Source organism: Crocuta crocuta, unplaced genomic scaffold (assembly GCF_008692635.1).
Source record: "Crocuta crocuta isolate KB4526 unplaced genomic scaffold, BGI_CrCroc_1.0 scaffold288, whole genome shotgun sequence".
In the NCBI taxonomy this organism is placed as follows: Eukaryota; Metazoa; Chordata; class Mammalia; order Carnivora; family Hyaenidae; genus Crocuta; species Crocuta crocuta.
In genome coordinates, this window is record NW_027532607.1 from 6540174 (window position 1) to 6562818 (window position 22645).

The 22645-nt window shown below is 37.2% G+C and overlaps 1 protein-coding gene across 1 annotated transcript in view; it reads right to left on the reverse strand.

Annotated features, from left to right (window-relative positions):
- ABCA10 (ATP binding cassette subfamily A member 10) overlaps positions 1–22645 on the reverse strand; it is a 65244-nt gene that overhangs the window by 11198 nt on the left and 31401 nt on the right. Inside the window, exons 15-25 of the mRNA XM_077780282.1 lie at positions 21629–21768; positions 19928–20047; positions 18402–18600; positions 16170–16336; positions 15316–15449; positions 13734–13871; positions 10108–10215; positions 9121–9291; positions 8814–8927; positions 2707–2826; positions 1113–1199 (exon numbers count right to left, since the gene is read on the reverse strand). Of these exons, the coding sequence (XP_077636408.1) occupies positions 1113–1199; positions 2707–2826; positions 8814–8927; positions 9121–9291; positions 10108–10215; positions 13734–13871; positions 15316–15449; positions 16170–16336; positions 18402–18600; positions 19928–20047; positions 21629–21768 (1498 nt within the window). The remainder of the gene's footprint in view (positions 1–1112; positions 1200–2706; positions 2827–8813; positions 8928–9120; positions 9292–10107; positions 10216–13733; positions 13872–15315; positions 15450–16169; positions 16337–18401; positions 18601–19927; positions 20048–21628; positions 21769–22645) is intronic.

Consider the following 22645-nt stretch of genomic DNA (forward strand, 5'->3'; position numbering starts at 1 on the left):
AAATATAAATCTTCTAGAGGACAATATCAAAGAATATTTTCACGACCCCAGAGAGGGACAGATTTCTTAAATATTATGAAATATGAAATAAAATTCATTAATTATCTTGACGGATTCAGTAAAACTATTTGATTATTCTTAATGCACACAACCTTTGAAAAAATTCAAGATTCATTCTTGATAAATAAAGACTAAGATCTCCAGTAAACTAGGAATTGAGTGATATTTTAAACAGTCAATAGAATGCTTAATGGTTAAGTACTAAGATGATTCAGAGTATACAGAAATGCTGATGCATAGGAGCACATGGACCCCAATGTTCATAGCAGCGCTCTNGATGTCTGCCAGCAAGACCATTAGGTCTCAGGCTTTCTTTGCTGTGTTACCTGGAGTTCACATATTAATGAATATATGTTCCAACCAAACAACTGTATAACTTTAGGATTTGTTAGTGGTCAATTAAAAAAAATCATTGGCTATGTAACATGTCTGCATATATTTAGAAAATATGATGATAAACATTCAATATGCAATGACTCATGTGGAAATGGATATAATTTTATAAATTTATAAAAACTTGGGAAACTTTCTCCCTCAAGAAACTACTCTGCTGCCATTAAGAGAAAAAGAGGTTTGTAATCCATTTAATTTCCCTTTTCTGCCTCAGTTACCATAATGCATAGAAATAACATATTTATTTTAGCATCTTTTCCCAGTATAAAGCTATGCTTAATTTTTCACCTTTTTTTCCATTATCCAAATTAATTTTTAATCCATATTTAAATGATTTACATATAGCATTTGTGGTATTTCTTTTTAAATCACCAAAGGCAATCCAGATTGTCTTTGGATACATATCATGTCAATAATGTATAAGAACAGCAATCAAACTTTTATATTTCTGGTGTATATTTTACTGTCATTGACTTCATATAGAAAACTACCATCACATTTTACAGCGATTATATTTGAATATTGAATACAGTGGAATATAGTAAGAGCGAGTATTTTTTGGATCCTTAAATTTTCTGTTATTTGAATAAGATCAAGTGTGTTACATAGTTACAAATCCTAGGCAATATACATACATTCAGGTAGAAAAAGTTTCTTACTATTAAGACTGTTAAGAGAATGGTCTGATTGCCTTCCTTTATGTCATCATTCACATTTTCCAAGCTTCTCATATACACATAAAGTACCTGTTGAAGAAACACAAGAGTTAAATGGAGGTCCCTCTGCTTGATGCATATAAAATTTGTACGCTAAATATGCATACATTGAACTTGATGTTCCAGGGAAACCAGAATTTGTTCTCTGTTACTAAAGACTATTGATGAGCTGACATTCTTCCTTGGTTGTAATCTCCAACACTTTCTGTCTTCTAATGGTATGTAGTACAATTTGGGATTTGCAGTTTCTTCTTCTCTTTTTTCATCTAGATTGATTTTATTTTGAACACATAAATATTACATATTTTGTTTGGATGTATCCTAACATCTATGAAAATTCTCAGTACCTAGAGGCCTCGCAGTGTTCTTTCTGGTCACTGTTCTGATGTCATTATCCTCACCTCCTTCCAAAAAAGCAACTGATGCTGATCAGAATGTTAAAACCTGAATAGCAGGAGGCAGCTATTTTTTCACAATTGTAAAATAACTAGAAATAGATGTGTTAAGTCTTAGAATAAGATAAGTTTTGCAAGTATTCTGATTCATTCTTCAGATGAATTTTTTTAGTTACCTTCTATTAAAAGTACTATATAGCATTAATGCTTTTTAAATTTTTTAAGTTTTTATTTTATTGTATGTTATTAAATGTTTATTTACTTATTTTGAAAGAGAGAGAGAGACCACACGTTACTCATGGTGGAGGGGTAGAGAGAGAGAGAGAATCCCAAGCAGGATTCACGCTGTCAGTACAGAGCTCAACGTGGGGCTCCATCTCACGAAGAATGAGATCATGACGTGAGCTGAAATCAAGAGTAGGATGCTTAGCTGACTGAGCCACCCAGGTGCCCCTAAATTTTTATTTTAATTTGAGTTAGTGAACATACAGTGTTATATTAGTTTCAGGAGTACAATACAGTGATTCAATAGTTCCATACATCACTCAGTGCTCATTAGAATTGTGGTTGCACAGGGCGCCTGGGTGTCTCAGGCGGTTAGGTATTTGACTCTTGATTTCAGCTCAGGTCATGATCTTATGGTTGGTGGGATTGAGCTTGTGTATGGAGACTGCTTGGGATTCTCTCTATCCCTCTCTCTCTGCCCCTCCCCCATTCATGTGTGTGCACTCTCTCTCTCAGAATAAATAAACATAAAAAAAAAAACTGTGATAAACAGAACCATGATGTAGATGAAATTTATCAACAGTTGCCTCAAATTCTCAGTAGTGCTTGGTTTCTCCCAGAAGTGCTTTGGAGCAACATGCTTTCCTTCCCTTACCGATCACATCTCCAAAGAAATTTATTGACACTAAGTGGCATGCAATCAAAGAGTACAATATGTCACATCTTCCACATGGTCTTATATTTAAGAAAAGGGACTTAAGCACAGTCATCAACTTTATTCAGTTTTGCAGTCTTCATTTCAGAACTTAGCAGCATTGAATAACTTCTAAAGTTTATACTTGTTCCAACACTGGGCAAAGATTTTATTAATGGGCTACATGGTTAAGGACAGTCACACAGTAGGTGATATTGCTTACCTCCATAAAAAATATGAAAAATCTAATTAAAGTGTAGAAAGGTACTGAAATCATGCATAAAATTAAATGAGGGTCTTCAGATTCAGCTGATGATTGGAAGATGAGTAAAAATATTGAAATCTAGAAGAAAAATATCCATAGGTATTTTAATTTTCTCAGCCATATATAATATTTTAAGCTATTTTTTATGAATAATCTGCTTTCCTAGGAGAGATTTTCATTTTCACTTTATATATAGCAATATTGCTAGGTTTTCTTCTTTAGGAAGCAAGAAACTATCATTACAACTGAAACACAAGATGATAGTATATAAAAGATAAAGAGCTTTTAAATATCAAAAAGATTCTGCACTGATAGGGATCGAGAGCAACAATAAAAGGAGGAGATATAACATTATTTACTCTGTTTATCACCAAAAATCCTCATATGCTTTTAGCACCAGGATATAATTTAGAATTAACTAATGATATGACTTGGGATATTTATTGCCATATTTAAGCAGTAGGAGAAATATTAGAATTATCCATTTTGATACAAAGGTAGGAATACTGAAAGATTTAAAACATCCTCAGAGGCATGAGTAAGTCAAAGGGACAAAAGGTATAGTAGAAGAAATACAGTCAACAGTACTGTAATGGCATTGTATAATGACAGAGGGTAGCTACACTTGTGGTGAGCAAAGACAGTGGTCACTATGTTGTACACCTGAAACCAATGTAACATTTTGCGTCAACTATAATCACAAATAAATCCTCAGAGAAAAATAATACGGACAGCACTGTACATGGCGGCCCACGTTCCCAACTCAGACTACTTCGGTGGCTTTCTCCATGGTCACCCTGGCCCCAGTTCTCCTTCTGTTACAGATCCATGGGACACTCTGAAGAAGGGTTTGGTTTGGTTTGAATAAGAATCACTTTCTTCTGCATATTCCATATAAGTCCTCTGATTGCAAAGATTGTTTTGTTCAAGCAAAGTGGCATGTAACAGAGAAATGTAATAAATACCAATGAATGAATGAAAGAATGAATAAATGAATGAATACTGGAAAGGCAGGAGGATTTCTATTTTTATGTTTTAATTTATAAATAATCAAAAAAGATGCATATTTTTTTATTTTAATGTTTATTTTTGAGAGACAGAGTGTGAATTGGGGAGGGACAGAGAGAGAGGGAGACACAGAATCTAAAGCAGGCTCCAAGCTATGAGCTGTCGGCACAGAGCCTGACATGGGGCTCAAACTCATGGACCGCGAGATCATGACCTGAGCCAAAGTTGAACACTCAACTGACTGAGCCACCCAGGTGCCCCAAAAAAGATATATTAAGGGTCCATTTTATGCAAAACCCTTTGTTAAGTGGTACTGTAGTTACTACAGTTTTAGGAATAAAAAGGGGTGAGAGAGAAGAGGCTAGAAGCTCTTACTGAGCATTTAGTATTTACCAAGTACTTTGATGGGCAGTTTACTAGCACATGAAAGTCAATGTGCTTTGAAAAACTCAATCCTAACCCTTTAACATATTATGGTTATTATATATATTTTCTGAGGTTCAGATAATTGAAGTAACTTGCTCAGTGTCTTATAGCTCTTCAGTGCTGGGTCAAGGATTCAAACTAGGGGCTGTCCGGCTCTAGACCTCAAACTCTTAACCACTATACTTTTATAAGAACATATTGTATGAGTCAACCATCCATATATCAAGTCAATGTACATGATGTTGTTGTGGCAAGATACCTATGAAACAGATAATAGGACAAAAAAGTGTATAAATAATGCTTCTTCCACAAGCACAAGAAATATTTTCTGAAGGAAAAAGCAATATAACCAGAAATAGGTTCATTAGTTTATTTTATAACCAAGTATCAGAATCTCCTTGAAGATTTACTATTCATACCATCTACAATTATTAAAGGTTTTGCTTTAACAAAGTATGTAGCAATATATCTTCAGTTACAAAAAACTGAAGTTAAACTTTCTAATTCTAAAAATGCAATAAAAATCACTTATCTTTGACCATGCTGCCTCCCTTCTCTTATTCCCTTTCTTTTCATTATCTTAATGTACTAATTACCTCATCTATCTTGTCCCAAACATCAGAAAAATAAAAAGAATCCTTCCATTAGATCTTTCCTCTAGCAAACAATACCAACATTACATTTAAAGGAGTTGTAAAACACTTCCTATATCTGCTTCCCTATTCTATATTTACTCTTCCATCTGCTATAAACTGGATTCTACATTATTACTTTAAAAAAACAAAGTATTAAAAGTTAGCTGTGGACTTCTATATGTAGAATATAGAAGAATAGATACCCTGAAAGACCTTTCCCACACTATTTAAAACACATGTCCTTTAAATACACTGCTAATCTTGGGGAAAAAAGTGAGAGAATTCATTGACAGCAAACACAAAGTCTGAAACCTAACTTGGACTATTAAGTAAACAGTAAATCTGAGCAACAGGGAACAAATGTCCATTCCCGTTCAGGGACTGAGAGGTCCATTCCTCCAAATACCTTCAATAGAATAAAAAGTAACCCTCTTTATGGTTATTCTTTGCAAATCCCGTATGACATTCTAAGTCATGACATTCTAAGATGGTTTATGCCCTACGTGGGCTGTACATTGTACCTCTTGCAAAAGTAATTGAAAATTCTTCTAGGATGAAAACATCCCCAGTATAAGATCTTGAGAGTTTTGTACTTAAAGGTCAGCAGCCACAGTGTGAATCAGGAGGGAGAAAATCAAACAAACCAACAAAAGATTATAACTATTTGAAGACTGTTAGAATTGTCAAATAACAAGTACAAATATTATTTTAATTAAATGTATAAGGAAATCAAATGTGGAATAAAGAACACAAAAGCAAGGAACAAGAGATCATGAGGAACAACTGGACATATTTGAAATAGAGCCAAATGGCTTTAGAAAACAAAGTTGAAATTTTAAAAAGTCAATCAAAGATTAAACATAACTTAGAAATAGCTGAACAAAAAATAAGTGTATTGGAAGCAGAGTCTGAAGCATTTCCCAGAATGTAGCAAGGGCAAGGACATGGAAAGTTTGAACAAAATGCTAAGAGATGTGGAGAACAGACTGAGAATAACACTAACACTATCTCAGCAGAGTTCAGGGAGGAAAAAATAAATATTTTATTCGTACTTTCACAAGAGAAGTAATATTTTAAAAGGTGTTGGCAGAGAAATTTCTGGAACTGATAAATGAATTCAGATTCAGGTGGCAAAATTCATTTGAAAAAATGATAAATACAAAGAAAGCCACACCTAGAAACAATGTAATGAAATTAAAGATTGGAAAGTTGAAGACCTTAAAAGCAGTCAAAGACGGATACTCTACAAAGGAATGGCAGACTGACAGCAGACATCTCAATAGCAAAAATGTCAGCAAGAACCAAACACTAGAGAATATCATGTAAGTAGGGTGAGCAATTATTGATCACAAAGTTCCAAAATATAGGGTTGGAAGGAATTAACATATCAACTTTAAGCTTCATTAAGTTTGTCATGGGGAAAAGAAAATCAAAGTTATGGGTTGAATTTTGTCCCCTCAAATTCATATGTTGAAGTTCTAAGCCCAGTAGAACATGATTGTATTTGGATACAGGGTCTTTAAAGAGGTCATTAAGATTAAAGAGGTCATGGAGGCGGGCCCTAATCCAAAATAACTGTTGTCCTAATAGGAAGAGGAAATTTATACACACACACAAGACCACACAAAGGCTCTGAGAGATGATGACCATCTATAAGCCAAGGAGAGGGGTCTTGGAAAAAGCAATTCTGTAGACACCTGTAGATCTTGGACTTCCACTTCCAGAATTATTAAAAAAAAAATAAGTTTCTGTTGCTTAAGCCACCCAATTTGTGGTACGTTATTATAGCATTTGCAGCAAAATAATGCTCCAAGGTAATAAAATATGGTTGATGATTTCCAAACCAGAAGAGGGTAAAATGGGGAGTAAAAGAACAAGTTTGACTGAATAAAAAAACAAAAGCAGGAAAGACAAGAAACCACGTAATGTACATCACAAATATAAAGCCATGAAGTAAAATATCAACAAATTGAAGTGTATAAACAATCACAAGCAATTCATTAAATTAAACCCACAGATTGCCAGATCAAATTTAAAAAAGACAACAAAAAGATCCAACTATATTCAGTTGGCAATAAACATACATGAAAGCATGACACCAAAAAGTTGAAAGTAAATATGTGGCAAAGCAATTTCCCAGGCAAAAGCTAAATAAAAGAAACCTGGTATACCTATATTATATCTGACATATTGACTTTACGACCAAAAACCAGTATGAGAATAAACAGGGCCACTACCTAATGATTCCAGACTTGAATGCACCAAATAAAAATACAGTGGACCCTTGAACAACATGGGTTTAAGCTGTGCAGGCCCATGTATGCATGGACTTTTTTTCTAATAAATACAGTCATGGAAATGTATTTTCTCTTCCTTATGATTTTCTTAATAACATCTTTTCCTCTAGGTTGCTTTGTTGTGAGAATATAGTATGGAATACAGTTAACATACAAAATATGTGCTAATCGACAGCTTATGTTACTGGTAAGGCATCCAGTCAACAGTATACAGCTGGGGGGAATCAAAAGTTATACGCATAATTATGACCATGCAGAGGTTTGGTTCCCCGAACCCACATGTTGTTCAAGGGTCAGTTGTGGTCTCAAAATATCTAAAGCAAAAATTGATTAAATGAGAGGATGGATCAGACAAATCTATCTTTATATTGAGATGCATAAGAGGGAAAAAAACCAAATAGATCAAGGACTAATTCTAATAGTTAAGGAGGCATTGCGTTGTTAGACATTTGCCTACTATAGCCCAAACACTTATAAAATCGCCCCAAGGGATGATACGATTGGGTGTTGCAGGGAGGATACTTAGAGACTAAGAAGCAATTTAATAGCTTTTACGATTTCTGCTGGCATACTGAATTCTCCAACTGGCTGTTATGTGTGCCACACTAAATCCAAGCCTTTGGATATTACCCACAGAGACCAACTACTGGGACTATAGCAGCCCCAAAGAAGTAAGATGTTGGCTCTCTACCCTAAACCCTCCGCCCTGCCCCACATATAGGAGCAAGGGAAATTCAGAAGCAAATAGAAAAAGAAAAGGGAAGACCTTGCTTTCTTTCTCACCACTGGTCCCCAAACTAAGGGCATGCCTGAAATGGGGTTGCAGATGGAGCTTCACACTGCTTGTGAGATTAAAGCTGTGATGTGGACTTGGTTGTCCTTTTCAGTTCTTAAAGTGAATCTTAATGAACTATTTTACATTCTGAAATGGTCAGAAAGTTATGGTAGCTGCTCAACATGTCAACAAGGCATAGGGAAGAGAATACAGCTGAGAGCTCCTAATGTAATACATGTTTTTACTTATTAATCAAACTTTTCCATGTTTTTTTGATTGCATTACTAGCCAATATGGCCATCTATCACACTTCTTTTTTTTTATATATAAGTAGAATTATTCAGGGGAAAAACAACACTGAGTTGAGAGTCTTGGTTCAAGTGTGATTCTTTTAAGTTTTTCCCACTCTGTGAAATGAGGGGACGGTCCCAAGTGATCTAGGGTTTCAGGTGAGCCACGCCAGGATTTCTACAGATATTTTGCTTCCCTCCAAAGAAACAGAGGTATAAAAGAGAAACCTCAAAGAACAGATGGAAATAGGAGAGAGAAAATGAACAAGAAATACTGAAATCATGAACACAACCCAACAATAATGGAGGCACAGAAGAAGTAATTCCATTCTCTTCTATGTAAAGTATTTAGGGGTCCCTGGGTGGCTCAGTCGGTTCGGCGTCTGACTTTGGCTCAGTTCATGATTTCATGATCTCACAGTTCGTGAGTTTGAGCCCCACATCGGGCTCCTGCTTCAGATTCTGTGTCTCCCTCTCTGTCTGCCCCTCCCCCACTCGTACTCGGTCTCTCTCTTTCTCAAAAATAAATAATCATTTAAAAAATCTTTAACTATTTATACTTAACTTTGCATTTTTAAAAATAAGCCTTAAGAAAATTTAATATGAATGTGCATAGGTATACATAGATACTTACAATAAAAAAGCCAAGACACCAAAGGCCATTATTTTTTCTCCTCTTGCGAAAGATGAATGAAATCACGTACGTGAAGAATATAAGAGAAGCTGAAGAACCAACTATGTGAACCACCTGCAAACAATATGTTTAGTAGCAAGATTACAGATCGCGGGTCATGTATGGGCCAGGGAATAGGGAGGTAATGAGATCATAAGGCTGTGTAGGGCTGTTTTCTCACATATGCCTTCCATTAATGATCCAACGCCAATGAAAGTGAATGTCTGTTTCTATCATATTTGGCCTGGTGAAAAAAATGATCACTTACAAGAACAAACATGAGTCCCGGTGGAAATTTGAGTTCCAAAACCGTGATGCAGTTAATTAAATACACTGAAAGAAGAATCGAGCAGTATAGTGGGGTGTCCACCAGAGCCTGTCCAATCCAGTATGCTGAAGGACACAGGCCTGAAATCCATAACTGAGACTGAGTTTTTTGCTGATAAAGAAACAGAAGGGATACAGAAAGGTTTGAAATGTTAGGTTGAAAAGGTATTTTGTTTATGTGAAAATACAAAATTTTAATACATTCTAGAAGTAGTATGTTGTGGTGGTAGGTAATTTTTTTTGTCTGGATTATTTTATATAGTGAATCTGAGCTTCAGTAACTTTCTAAGCCAGATCTAGGTAAGCAGGCCTCAGGACAATGAGACACTAATATTGTCCCAAAGAAATACCATGCCATTGTGACTGGAAGAGAGCATGTCTCTAAGAATCTGACGTCCACCATGGGAATACATAGCCTTTGACTCAACAGGAAAAGTCTGGCTTATTTGTAAAGTTGATTTACCCTTTGATGTAGATAAATAAAAATAACGATAACATAAATGTTTAAAGCTTGATTTACAAAAGTGTTGTTAAAAGTTCGGAAACATGGTATATCTCATATTTGATTCTCTATTTAAACACACACACACACACACACACACACATGCACACACACACATTCCCTTTGGAATTGAGAAATAACAACACATGGTCAAAAAGCACCACATTTTCACCTCTAGAGTTAATTTAGTAGGATTCCCTTAAAGGTGAGGCAATTTCATTGTGTTGAATAGTAGATTTCCTGACTCCTTTGACATCGTGATTAACCATATGATAGAATCTATAATGAGACTAGAACAACGACATAATTTATGTGTTAACATGTTTTTCGTGAAGAACTATCCTGTGTGTATAAAGCAGTGAAATCCTAATTTTTGAAGTCAGGTAAAATCATCTTTTTGCTTCTTCCCTCGCCCACCCCTCTTACTTTGCAATCGTTGATGCTGCTCATGCCAATGTAAGGAGAAAGGCAGTTTACAAGGATCAACAAAATTAAAGGCCCATTCACAGAACCAAATTCCATTAGGACGCCGTTCTGCAAGTTGAAAACACACCTGTGAGCTACTGAAACTGTTATGTATCACGCAGTTAGACATAGTTATAAGATAGGAGATGGTGAAAACTTCAGAAAGGAAGCGTATACCTAACTTCAGAAGCAGACACGGACAGGGGCTCCTGAGTGGCTCAGTCAGTTAAGTGTCTGACTTCAGCTCAGGTCATGATCTCACAGTTTGTGAGTTCGAGCCCTGCTGTCGGGGCTCTCCGTTATCAGCGCAGAGCTCGCTTCTTCCAATCCTTGGTCCTCCTCTCTCTCTGCCCCTTCCCCACTCATGCTCTCTCTCACATTAAAAAAAAAAAAAAAAAGCAAACACAGACAGAAGTGAATACTGCTTCGCTACCCTAAATAGCAAGCTCCATTCCCAGGAATGGCATGGTATCAACAGAAATTCAAAATCTTAATTTCATAGGCATGGATTGAGATGGGGAGCAGGTGTTGTTTCATATTTTCATCTAGTATTTGTTAAGCAAAGACATATATTCTATGGAGCTGGACTGATAGTCTCTGAAGCAGGAAAATAAGTTGCCATTTATTCCCATTCCCTACTTCCAAGTAGATAAATTATAGGTTATAGCCTCTAAAAGTCTCATAGTAATTGTCTTGAAGCTGTTCTTGTCCCTACCTCCAAAGTATAATTACAGGAGAGCAAATCTTTCCTGCATAAAAACTTTTGGACTTCCAGAAATGTTTAAATTAATCTTTAAGGCATAGAGGGGTTTTAGTATAAATCTAAGTTGTTTTCCAGACAGGGTAATTTATTAGTGTTATAACAATAGACTGGAAAAAAAAAAAAGAGTACAGAAATGGCCTTATTTCATATGCAAAAAAAAAACCCCACCCAGAGATGCCATTATATTAATTTCTTACTGTAAAAATTTCATTCTCTACAACCACTATGTATATACTTGCAGACATTCCCCCAATTTCTACCATTTTTTCCTTTTTTATATACCATAATTAAACACACCTGTTAGGAATTACTTGAAGGCTGAGGACAGTTACTAAAATCACACACGATCAAAAACTGCAATGTATCTCATAAGCTACAAAACATAAAAGAGCCAAGACCCAAAAGGACACTTTAGAATTTAAAATGATAGAGAAAAACTGGGGCACCTAGGTGACTCAGTCGGTTAAGCATCCAGCTCTTGATCTTGGTTCAGGTCATGATCTCACAGTTCATGGGTTCAAGCCCAGAATCACGGGTTGTGCTTGTGCCCTCTNAATTAAAATGACAGAGAAAACACCACAGAACTGTTAAATAATCATAATTTTAGAGGTGGGGTGTATATTCTCATAAATTTCAGTGTGATCTATTTATCTATCTATCCATCTACTCTCCACACTTTTTTTTCTTAAATAAGGAGTTTAGTTTTATTTTCTCTGTGCATTTACAAAACACAGGACCAACACTTGGTGAGTTCAGGCCCCACACTGGGTTCTGTGCTGGCAGCGAGGAGGCTGCTTGTGAGTCTCTCTGCCCTTTCCCCACTTGTTCTCTCTCTCCCCTCCCTCAAAATAAATAAACTTAAAAAAATAATAAAACCTCCTGTGAAAAAAATTACATTAAAAAAATAAAAGGCCTAAGGGGGATTAGTGCCTTAGCTCTAGGGAGCTACAGCAACTCTGACTGATCCAAGAAATTATTGGGGAAATAGAACAGGACGCAAGAGAATGAGAAATTGCTGAGGAAGAGGGCCTTGAAGGGGGCTGCTAGGGGGAACTGGAGGCTGGGGGGTGGGTATGGATGGAGGAGGGACCCCGCTGGTAGCCATAGGGCCCAGTGGATCCATGAGGAGGTATCAGTGGAGAGGGTCCATGCATCCCATGTGGAGGCACAGGACCCGGGTGACCCATGGGAGATCCAAACCGAGGCCCTCGGGGTGGAGGTGGGGGGCATGCCCTTTGGAACAGGTCTGGGATGAGGCATTCCAGGTGGCGATCGGGACGGTGGCTGCCCTCTGCCCCCAGAGCCTGTGGGCCCAGCATGGAGGTGTCCTCAGCCATGAAGACCATGGTGGGCCAGCTGCATCTGAGACATCCCTGGATGGGGCCTCCCACCTGGTGGGAATGGATGAGGATGTGAGTGCTCGTGTCCAGGATGTCCAGTTCCCAGGATTCCTGCTGATGGTGAGCCATTTCTTCCAGCCCCAGGAGGAACAGGTGGTGGGGGCATGGCTGGGGATATCCCAGGTGGAAGGTCTCTAGGAGGCAGTACTGTCGGGGGTGGGGTGAGGACCCAGAAGGAGACATTCCTGGTGGAGGAAGCCTGGGCCCCAACGAGATACCACAGGATTGGGGACTGAGGGTGGATGTGGTATATACTCTTCTATACTTACTTTAATCAATGTATATCACATACTCTATAATTTCCCCAGGGAGAAGTGATGTAAGATTAAGGATGCATTTGAGCCTTTGTAGGTGTTCTGGGTTTCTGAGCAAGTCTGTTCATTCACTGATTTCAGCAACTAGGTATTAGGTACCTAGCTAAGTGTGAAGAGTTATTCAAGACAGCAAACCAAACCAAGCCCAAAGTATGATTCTTTATCAGGCCTATTATTTTTCTCTTTTATTTTAAAAAGTTTTCAGTGCCCTTTTAGATCTTGGCTTTTTTAATGTTCTATGTCTTGGGGAGCTGTGTATAATCTTTGACTAGACAGGATTTTATTTTATTTTTAAAATTTGTTGATTTAGTTTGAGAGAGACCGTGCTCATGTGAGCAGGGGAGTGGCAGAGAGAGAGGGAGACAGAGAATCCCAAGCAGGCTCCATGCTGATAGCACGACGCAGGCTCGACCAAATGAATCATGAGATCGTGACCTGAGTGGAAATCAAGAGTTGGATGCTCAAAAACCAGAGCCATCCAGGTGCCCCTGGTTAGACAACATTTTAAACTGGAAGGATGAGGCCAGTGATAAAACAACTCTATATTGTTGTATCAGGTGGCAATAAATATCATAGAAACAAAGATCAGCATAAAGGATAGAAAATAGCAGGTTATATTTAAATTACTAAAGTAAGAAATTTTATTATTTAAAAATTTTTTCCCATTAAAAATTTGAGATTAAACATAAAACTGCTTGAAAAATTCTTAACTTTTTAGAACAACTAACAGCAAACACGGATTGAATGCTAACTGTCCCCATTACAGGAATGTAAGCTCCATAGATTAGAACTTTTGTCTGTTCTGTTCAGGCTGTATTCCCAGCACCTGGAAGTATCAGGTAGACACTCAAGAAATATTTGTAGAATGAATGAAATATATCAGGCTCTGTTTTGGGCACTGAGGAAACTGATTTAATCCTCACAATAATCGTATATAGTAGGTACAATTATATCCTCCATTTTACAGATGAAAACAGTAAAGCAAGGAATGGCTAAGAAACTTGCTAATAAAGAGCAGAAACAGGACTCGGACTCAGGTGATAAGCTATAGAGTTCTTGACCTTTCTCCCTTGCTAAATTGTCTCTTATATAAGTCAATACTATACTTACAAAAGGCAATGTGCTTCTCTCCGTTTTAATAAGTTCTGTAAAGTTAAAAATTCCAAGAAGGGCATTGCTAACAATTCCCATAAGAACAGGAAAACAAGTCATTCTCTTGGTATTACATGCAATTGAAAATCTGTAATCCTAAAAAACACAAACACATACACAAATATGAGTTCTAAATTCTTAAAGCAAATATACTTTCATACTTTCTGTATAATTTATAAATTACCAGGGTGGAATTTGGGTGAGAAGGAGACTATTAATTTTTCTTTGACACTTCAGCCTTTTTGAAGTTAGAAGAATGCATTATTTTGGTAATCCAAAGGACTTACTCTGTAAATGAAGTAGATGAACATTTCACTAACGTGGAAAGATGTCAAAGATTTGAATTTTATGTGACAGAGAAAGTTGCAGGGCCTCTATAATTTAGGAAATATATTTTAGAATATGAATTTTTCCTATAAATAATGGGTTTGTGTTTATATAAAGGAAAAGTATGTAGATGACATTTACCAAATGATTCAGTTAGAAATATGGAAAAATAAAGAAATGAAATTATTTAAAGAATTTTCCCTTCTATATTACATATCCTAGTAATGTTCTAATGTCCCTATTAAAAATTCATTGCTTTTTTTTCCTGCTTTATGTAGATGTAATTGACAAAATTTTAAGATACTTAAAATGTAGATCATAATGGTTTGACATATACATTGTGAAAAGATTCCTCCCATCTAGTTAACATATCCATCACCTCACACGTATATCTGTGTGCATATATATCCTATACATGNATATATAATATGTATATAATATATATATGAACAATATATATATTATATACATATTATATATATATAATATATATGTGAACATTTAAGTTCCACTCAGCAAATTACAATTATACCATACAGTGTTACCAACTATAGTTTCCACATTACACATTGGGTCTTCAAACCTTATTTATCTTATAGCTGAAGGCTTATACCCTTTTACCAACCTATCCCGATTTTCCCCACCCCTTAGCCTCTGGCAACCACTTTTCTACTCTCTGCTTCTAGGAGTTTGACTTTTTTTTTTCCCTACTTCTAAGCGATACCATGTAGTATCTGCCTTTCTCTGATTTATTTCACTTAGCATTATGCCCTCAAGATCTATCCTTGTTGTTGCAAAACATGTGTTGCTTTTATAACAAATAAAATTACTAATAAGGGCACCTGGGTTGCTCAGCTGGTTAAGTTTCCGACTCTTGGTTTTGGTTCAGGTCATGATCCCGTGGTTTGTGAGTTCGAGCCCCGCACAGGGCTCTGTGCTGACAGTGTGGAACCTGCTTGGGATTCTGTCACTCTCCCTCTCTCTGCCCCTTCCCCCCTCTCAAAATAAACTTTTTAAAAATCACTAGTAAAAGATGATGTCTTTAAGAGATAGAAAAATGTGCTCTTTAAAGGATTAAAATTTCCTACTTTAATTCGACAAGGGCTCAAGTTATACTGATGTAGAATAGTTGAGTTGCTTTTCTATAGATCTAAAGTATTAGAAGGCAGCAAGACCCCATTCATGATTAAACAGCACACGGACACAAACATACCTTCCGGTCACCAGACACTATGATGGCTCCATTGTAGGAAGGATCATCTGAGCCATTTCTATTTCTAAAATCATCTACTTCCAAAAGTATATCCTGACGTCTCAGTGCCTGCACAAGGTCTTCGATGTTTGATCCTGATGTAATCAACAAAGGAGGCAGGATAACAGCGAGAAAACCAACATCTCCCCTTTAAAATAGCAATGATTTCTTCTCATGTTAAGGAATACCCAGAATATCATGGTAAAGACCTTCACTCTCTGAGAATATGCTGAGATTAATTACGGTGCTGGGACAATGAAATGTGGTTACCATGTTGAGTGGAAAGACTCTTTTCAGAAATATGTTCATGTATTTTGTAATTCTTATAAAGGTAAAGGGGGTGATTCCTGAGAGCTAGATTTGCAATTCACACAGAAAGAAAACTTCTTATTAGTGATTTTTATAAACTCTGCCCGATCCCTGTGATGTTTGTAACTACAAATACTATATACAAAATCTATACCTCCTAACCCAGGCTTGTTCTACTAATGATACAAATCAGTCCTACTCGTTACCTAACCTGTTGTATCTGGTGAACTCTGCAGTGATATTTACTGCACGATGACCCATTCAAGACATCTTCATGACAGTAAGGTAATTTGATATTATCCATTCTGTCCATTATTTTTCTTGATTTGAAAACATGCCATCAATTCACTTAATTTGAAAACAAAGCAAGCTGTAGATACACACACCACTTCTCCCCGTTGTCTCTCAAGGTGTTTTTAATATAGGTCTTTTTTGCTGCTCAGGTTTGTGTTTCAAAAGATCTTTGATGATAAAAGTCAAGAGGAGATCTAATCCCTATTTCTCACCGGTGTTGTTGATGACCAATAGACTGGTAAGAGGAGTCTGTGAGGGTTGTTCCAGAGAAAGGAAGTACATACTGGATGAGAGCTCCCAACAGTGAGTAGAGTAAGATAACACAACCAATATCTTCTCAAAGATGGTAGGGATTAAAGGAATACCAAGTATCAATAACCTAAGTAAAAAAAAATAAAATGCAAGTCTATTTTCCCTCCGACTACTGAAGTCACAAACATGCTAAGTAATGCCAACCTATGGAAATTCAACATACAAATATAGTGTTCAGTTACATAAAATGAAAATGAGGTTAATCTGAAAGTAGACTCAAAAATTTTCATAAATCATATCACACTGCGAGATGTTCAAGGATAATAGAGCATCAAAAGAAAATGTGAAATCCAACTGGGATCCTCTGGTGGGTGTGCTGGTTGACCAGAACCACAGGGAAAACACTGGACAGAATACGTCGTTTTAAAGGGAAAGAAGCCTTATTTCACACTGTCCTCGAACTTGCAATGTGTACAATTTCAAGTACAATTTTAACTTGCATCAGCTGCTGTTTTGTGTCTACTTTAATTTTCATGAAACTAGATGCCATATTTAATGCACTATTTTTCAGGTCCTAGAATTCATTCTTCCAGCTCAAACTACCAGTGGAAGTTTCTCAAGTCATCTTTTTGTTTCTCTAATAAGTTTCTGAGTCCACTCTTTGCAATGACTACTTTCGCATCGGACCTCAGGCTCTACCGTCTTCTCCCTCACTCTCAGCCTCCTATTTCATAGGGAAAAAAATGAAGTCCATCAGACAGAAACTCTTGCTGATCTTATCACCTCACCTCCAAGAACAGAAAACATATCCATCCCCTCAGTCTGTCCTTCTGTTGTAAGAGATGCTGTCTCTGCTCACTACCAAAGCTCAGTTCTTCTCAGTACTGCTCTGGACCCAGACCCTTGCCACCCTCCCTGACACCTTGCTTAGTTAGCTCATCTTTAATTATTTTCATCCTACTGGCATATTCCTACCATGACTGAAGCATGTTCTAATGTCTTCCATTCATTAAGGGGGTAAAAAAAAAAAAAAGGCAATAATAAAAAAGAAAATTCCTTCAAAGTTCAATCTCCCTTCAACTACTATTGACCTTTCTACCTCCCTCCATGTCCAAGCACCTTGAAAGAGTTGTCTACTTTCAGATCTTCTCTTCTTAAAACCTTTCACAATTTCCCTTTTCGCCAAATATGATTGATGCTTTCTGCTCTAAACTGGGATTCTCTCTCTTTTATCTACTAATCCCTTCATGTCATCCAGTACTGGCTCAAATGTGACCATTTCAATGGGCCAACGCTGACCACCTTGTTTAGAATTAGAATGATCCCCTAACTCCCACTAGTGCCACCCCCTTACTCTATTTTGTATAACCTACTATATAATTTATTTCATTTCTGTATTTGTTGTTATCTTTTCCTCCCAGTCAGAAGGTAAACACCATAGCACCTAAAACCATACCTAGCACATAACAAGCTTCAATAAAGATTTGTGACACAATGAACGATTAACATATTTATTGGGTAATTACTTAATTAGTATTTTTCTCCCCCACAAGATTTAAGTCTAAAGGCCTTTTTAGTTGTACTCACTTCTGTAGGACAGTACTATAGGCACTGGAAAAACATTTGTTTAAAGAATGAAGAAATTAATAGACTTATTTCCTTGACATTCGAACTTTTCTGCATATACTGACTAGAGAGTTTTAAAGTAGTTTGATACTGGGGCACCTGGGTGGCTCAGTCAGTTAAGTGTCTGCCTCTTAATTTTTGGCTCAGGTCATGATCTCATGGTTTGTGAGTTCGAGCCCTGAATCAGGCTCTTGTGCTGAAAGTGTGGGGCCTGCTTGGGATTCTCTCTCTGCCTTGGTCTCTGTCCTTTCCCTGCTTGCTCTCTCATTATCTCTCAAAATCAGTAATTAAAATATACTTTTAAAAAAAAAAATAGGGGTGCCTGGGTGGCTCAGTCGGTTGGGCGTCAGACTTCAGCTCAGGTCATGATCTCACGGTCTGTGGGTTCGAGCCCCACGTCGGGCTCTGTGCTGACAGCTCAGAGCCTGGAGCCTGCTTCCGATTCTGTGTCTCCTTCTCTCTCTGACCCTCCCCTGCTCACGCTGTCTCTATCTCTCTCTCAGAAATAAATAAAACATTAAAAATTTAAGAAAATAAAAATAAAAATAAAGCAGTCTGATACTTACAAGGACAAAAGAAGTTTTCTCTCATGCTTTAACTTTAAGAAGCGAAGCCTGGCCACTGCACACACCTGTCGCCTCCAGAGAGTTCCGGTGCTGACGGCCTTTCTCCGTCCAGGAAGAGAACAAGGAGCCTGTTGCATTTGAGACTCAGTTCCAGCATCCCTTGTCTCACTGACTCTCTCCTGTTTCCAAATGCCGAACTCTGTAGCCATGTAGTAAACCATTATAACAGGCTATGTTATTTGTACTTTCTCTTTAGAAACTTTGAAAGCTACACTAGAATGTTTTGAAACAGGGCTTCTAAGAAGTTAAGCTACTGATATCCATAACTCTTACGTGGAACATGTGTCCTGCAGACAAATATAATGGATCCAATTCCAATGAGTGAGTAAATTAACTTGAGAATTGGTTTAGGCGTCTTGAGAAGCATTTATTCTTTCATATCAACAGCTGCTTATTACCAAGGGATTTTTGCAGAGGCAGTTTTATGCAAAAACACAGGGATAAATGTAAGTAACTGAGTTTCTAAAAGATCTCCTCTGTCATCTGGAGCTCCTCCACAGAACTGCTGATGATTGACAGCCCAGTGACTATTTCAAGACACTGGCTTTAAGGAATAGAAAGTCCATGAAAGACCTCCAGTTCAAATGCCACATATGCCACACAGCAGCTGTTATGTTTTGGCTGATTGCTCAACTTCTCCAAATTTCAGTTTTCTCCCTGCATAACCAAGTTATGAGGGAATTAGGAACAATGCAATCCAACAGCTGAGCACAGTGGCTGGCAAATAGTTGGCTCCGAAATTCTTCTAATGATTCTTATTACAAACTAAACTAAGGGAACATAGCATCTTATTGAGTTATCTGTTATTAATACATAAATTAGAGTTCATTTATTAGCTAAGCAAGAGTACATTTTCATAGAGAATGGCAGGTGAGAGACGAAGCTAGGACTCAACATTAGCAGGGAGCTATTGATGATAAGGACAAGTGGGCACTGCAAAGGGGCGTGATTATTACTGCCACGAGAGGGAGATGAATGTTAAAAAGTAATTACCTAGCACCAAGTCTGATTATGTTAGATATTGAGTAATTATAATACATTTAGGGGCACCTGGGTGGCTCAGTCAGTTAAGCGTCTGGCTTCAGCTCAGGTCATGATCACATGGTTCCTGAGTTTAAGCCCTGTATCAGGCTCTCTGCTGTCAGTGTAGAGCCTGCCTTGGATCCTCTGTCCTCTTCTCTCTCTCTGCCCCTCCCTGACTCGCTCGTGTGTGTGTGTGTGTGCATGTGTGTGTGTGTGCACACGCACACGTGCACATAGGCACACTCACTCTCTCTGTAAAAAATAAACAAAACTACAAATAATTTAAATAAAAATGAAATAATTATATTTTGAAGAGTAGGCAACCCTATTTTATACCTAATAGACATTCTAGGCAGAATTCCACATAAAAATCTACAAATATGACAACACATGGACACTTTTTTTTTCTTTCTTAATTTTCTGCTAGATACGCATTATTATACCTGGCTCATCAATTGTTGATTTGCCTTCTAGATTCAAGAAGACTTCATTCAGAGTTGTCATGGAAACATCATAATTCATTATGCCCTGATTAGCACACTTTTCAAGGTCACTGTAAAGATCTAAAAAGAAGACAGTAAGAAATTAATGCAATTAAAATTGCTGATAAATACACTGAAATCCTAAAGATTCCTCAGAATAGATAAATCTAAAAGCACTTTCAAATTAAAGCTGTCAAAATAATCCAATAAAAATATCCCCATGTTCTTCTTTCCTTCAAATCAATTTTATTATTTCACATCTCTTTTTTGTTTCATAAACTTTAAAATTTCTTGTATCACCATGGCCATGTGTGTGTTTGTGTAAGTACGTACGCCTACTTAAAAATTCATCAAGGGGTGCCTGGGTGGCTCAGTCGGTTAGGCATCTGACTTCAGCTCAGGTCATGATCTTGTGATTTGTGAGTTTGATCCCCAAGTCGGGCTCTGTGCTGACAGCTCAGAGCCTGGAGCCTACTTCAGATTCTGTGTCTCCCTCTTTCTCTGCCTCTTCCCTGCTCACACTCTGTGTCTCTCTCAAAAATAAATAAATATTTAAAAAAAATTTTTTAATTCATCAAGCATGGGTAAGCTATATTTCCTTCTCTGTATTTTCTAACTTTTAAAAATGTTTTAATGTGTTTTATTTATTTATTTATTTTAATGTTTTTATTTATTTCTGAGAAAGAGACAGCATGAGCAGGGGAGGGTCAGAGAGAGAGGGAGATACAGAATCTGAAACAGGCTCCAGGCTCTGAGCTGGCTGTCAGCACAGACCTGAGCCGAAGTCGGACACTTAACTGACTGAGCCACCCAGGAACCCCTTATTTATTTTTGAGAGAAAGAGAGACATAGTGCAAGTGGGGAAGGGGCAGAGAGAGAGGGAGATACAGAATCTGAAACAGGCTCCAGGCTCTGAGCTGTCAGCACAGAGCCTGACTTGGGGCTAGAAACCATGAACTATGAGATCATGACCTGAGCCAAAGGTAGACGACTAACTGACTGAACCACCCAGGTGCCTCTCTATCGAGTATATTATACTTATAATTAAAATGACACTTTACAAAGACTTTACTTCCAACTGTTTTTTAAGAATAAGTCCTTATGGGGCACTTCGGTGGCTCAGTCAGTTAAGCATCTGACTTCAGCTCAGGTCATGATCTAGTGGTCAGTGAGTCCGAGCCCTGCATCAGGCTCTGTGCTGACAGCTTAGAGCCTGGAGCCTGATTCAAATTCTGAGTCTCCCTCTCTCTATGCTCCTCCCCCACTTGTGCTCTGTGTCTCTCTGTCTCTCAAAAATAAATAAATGTTAAAAAATTTTTTAAATAAAAAAAAATAAGGTCTTATTTAACCCGTGTCTCTAACAGAAATTAAAAGTTTTTACTTTTTCTAAAAATAGATATTTCAAAGCTTCATTTAATGCTGATAAAGCAAGCAAATCTGGGTTTTTCAGTGAAATACAGTAATGGAAATTTTTGTTGCTCTCACATGAAAACCACGTGTCTGATAACACATTTTATTATATTGAAAACAGGAGGCGGAGCTCTTAGGAATAAATATTTTCATGGGTATAAGCTTTAAAACCCAACTGACAGAAGGCAAAGAATGCAGTCGGCACTGTCACAGAAACTTAGCTGTACTCTGTGCGACCATACAGTAAGTTACCTGGAAATTTGCTTGTTCTTTCCAAGGGCAAAAGATACACAAGCTTTTCTTCACTTTCTGCTTTTAACTTGGCCTCAGGGATGTGCCGCCTAACAAGGGATGTGATTCTCTCTGGATTACACATTTCATTCCTGTGTAAACTACGGTTACAAAAGAAGCAGAAGTCTTTTGATTTCTTCTCCAACACCACAGCTCATTACAACACAGTTTTCCATTAAATAATTTGAATAAATTACAGGCATCTCCTGATACTTTCACAACTCAGTTCTCAGAAATCAGATATTCTACTTCCAAGTACTAAATGGTAGCCTTGTTTGAATTGTTTTAAGTGGGGAAAATACAGGGTATTACATGTCAATCCCAAACACCCAGCCAACTTCCTAAAATGTAACTAAAGTAAGTTGAAATTTCAGTGTACATACAATATGGATAGATTGACAGCAAGCTGGCATATAAACATATATATAGATAGATAGATGGATTATATATATTGAGATATGCATATATAAAATCATGATAGGATGTAAAGTACATAAAACATGACTTCTGGATCATTAAAAAATTAATAAGGTTTTTAATAAACAATTGCTTACTTGCAGCAAATGGCCTCTATTCATGCCAATAAATTGCTTGTTCATATGCTGTGCTTTCTAAATTATCCCATGCGATATTCTGACACTGAAGTTGATTCTGACATATAAAGTAGATTTGGAATACAATTTCAGACCTTCAGGGCCAACTGTTTCATTAAAAATTTCTTGCTTTTTTGGGGGGCGCCTGGGTGGCTCAGTCGGTTAAGCGTCCGACTATTGATTTCAGCTCAGGTCATGATCTCGTGGTTTGTGAGTTTGAGCCCTGTGTTGGGCTCTGTGCTGAAAGTGGAGAGCCTGTATGGGATTCTCTCTCTCTCTCTTTCCTTTTCTCTCTCTCTCTCTGTCCCTCCCACACTATCTTTCTCTTTCGAAAAAATAAATTAATTTAAAATGTTTTAAATTAATTTGTTTTTTGAAAACATGA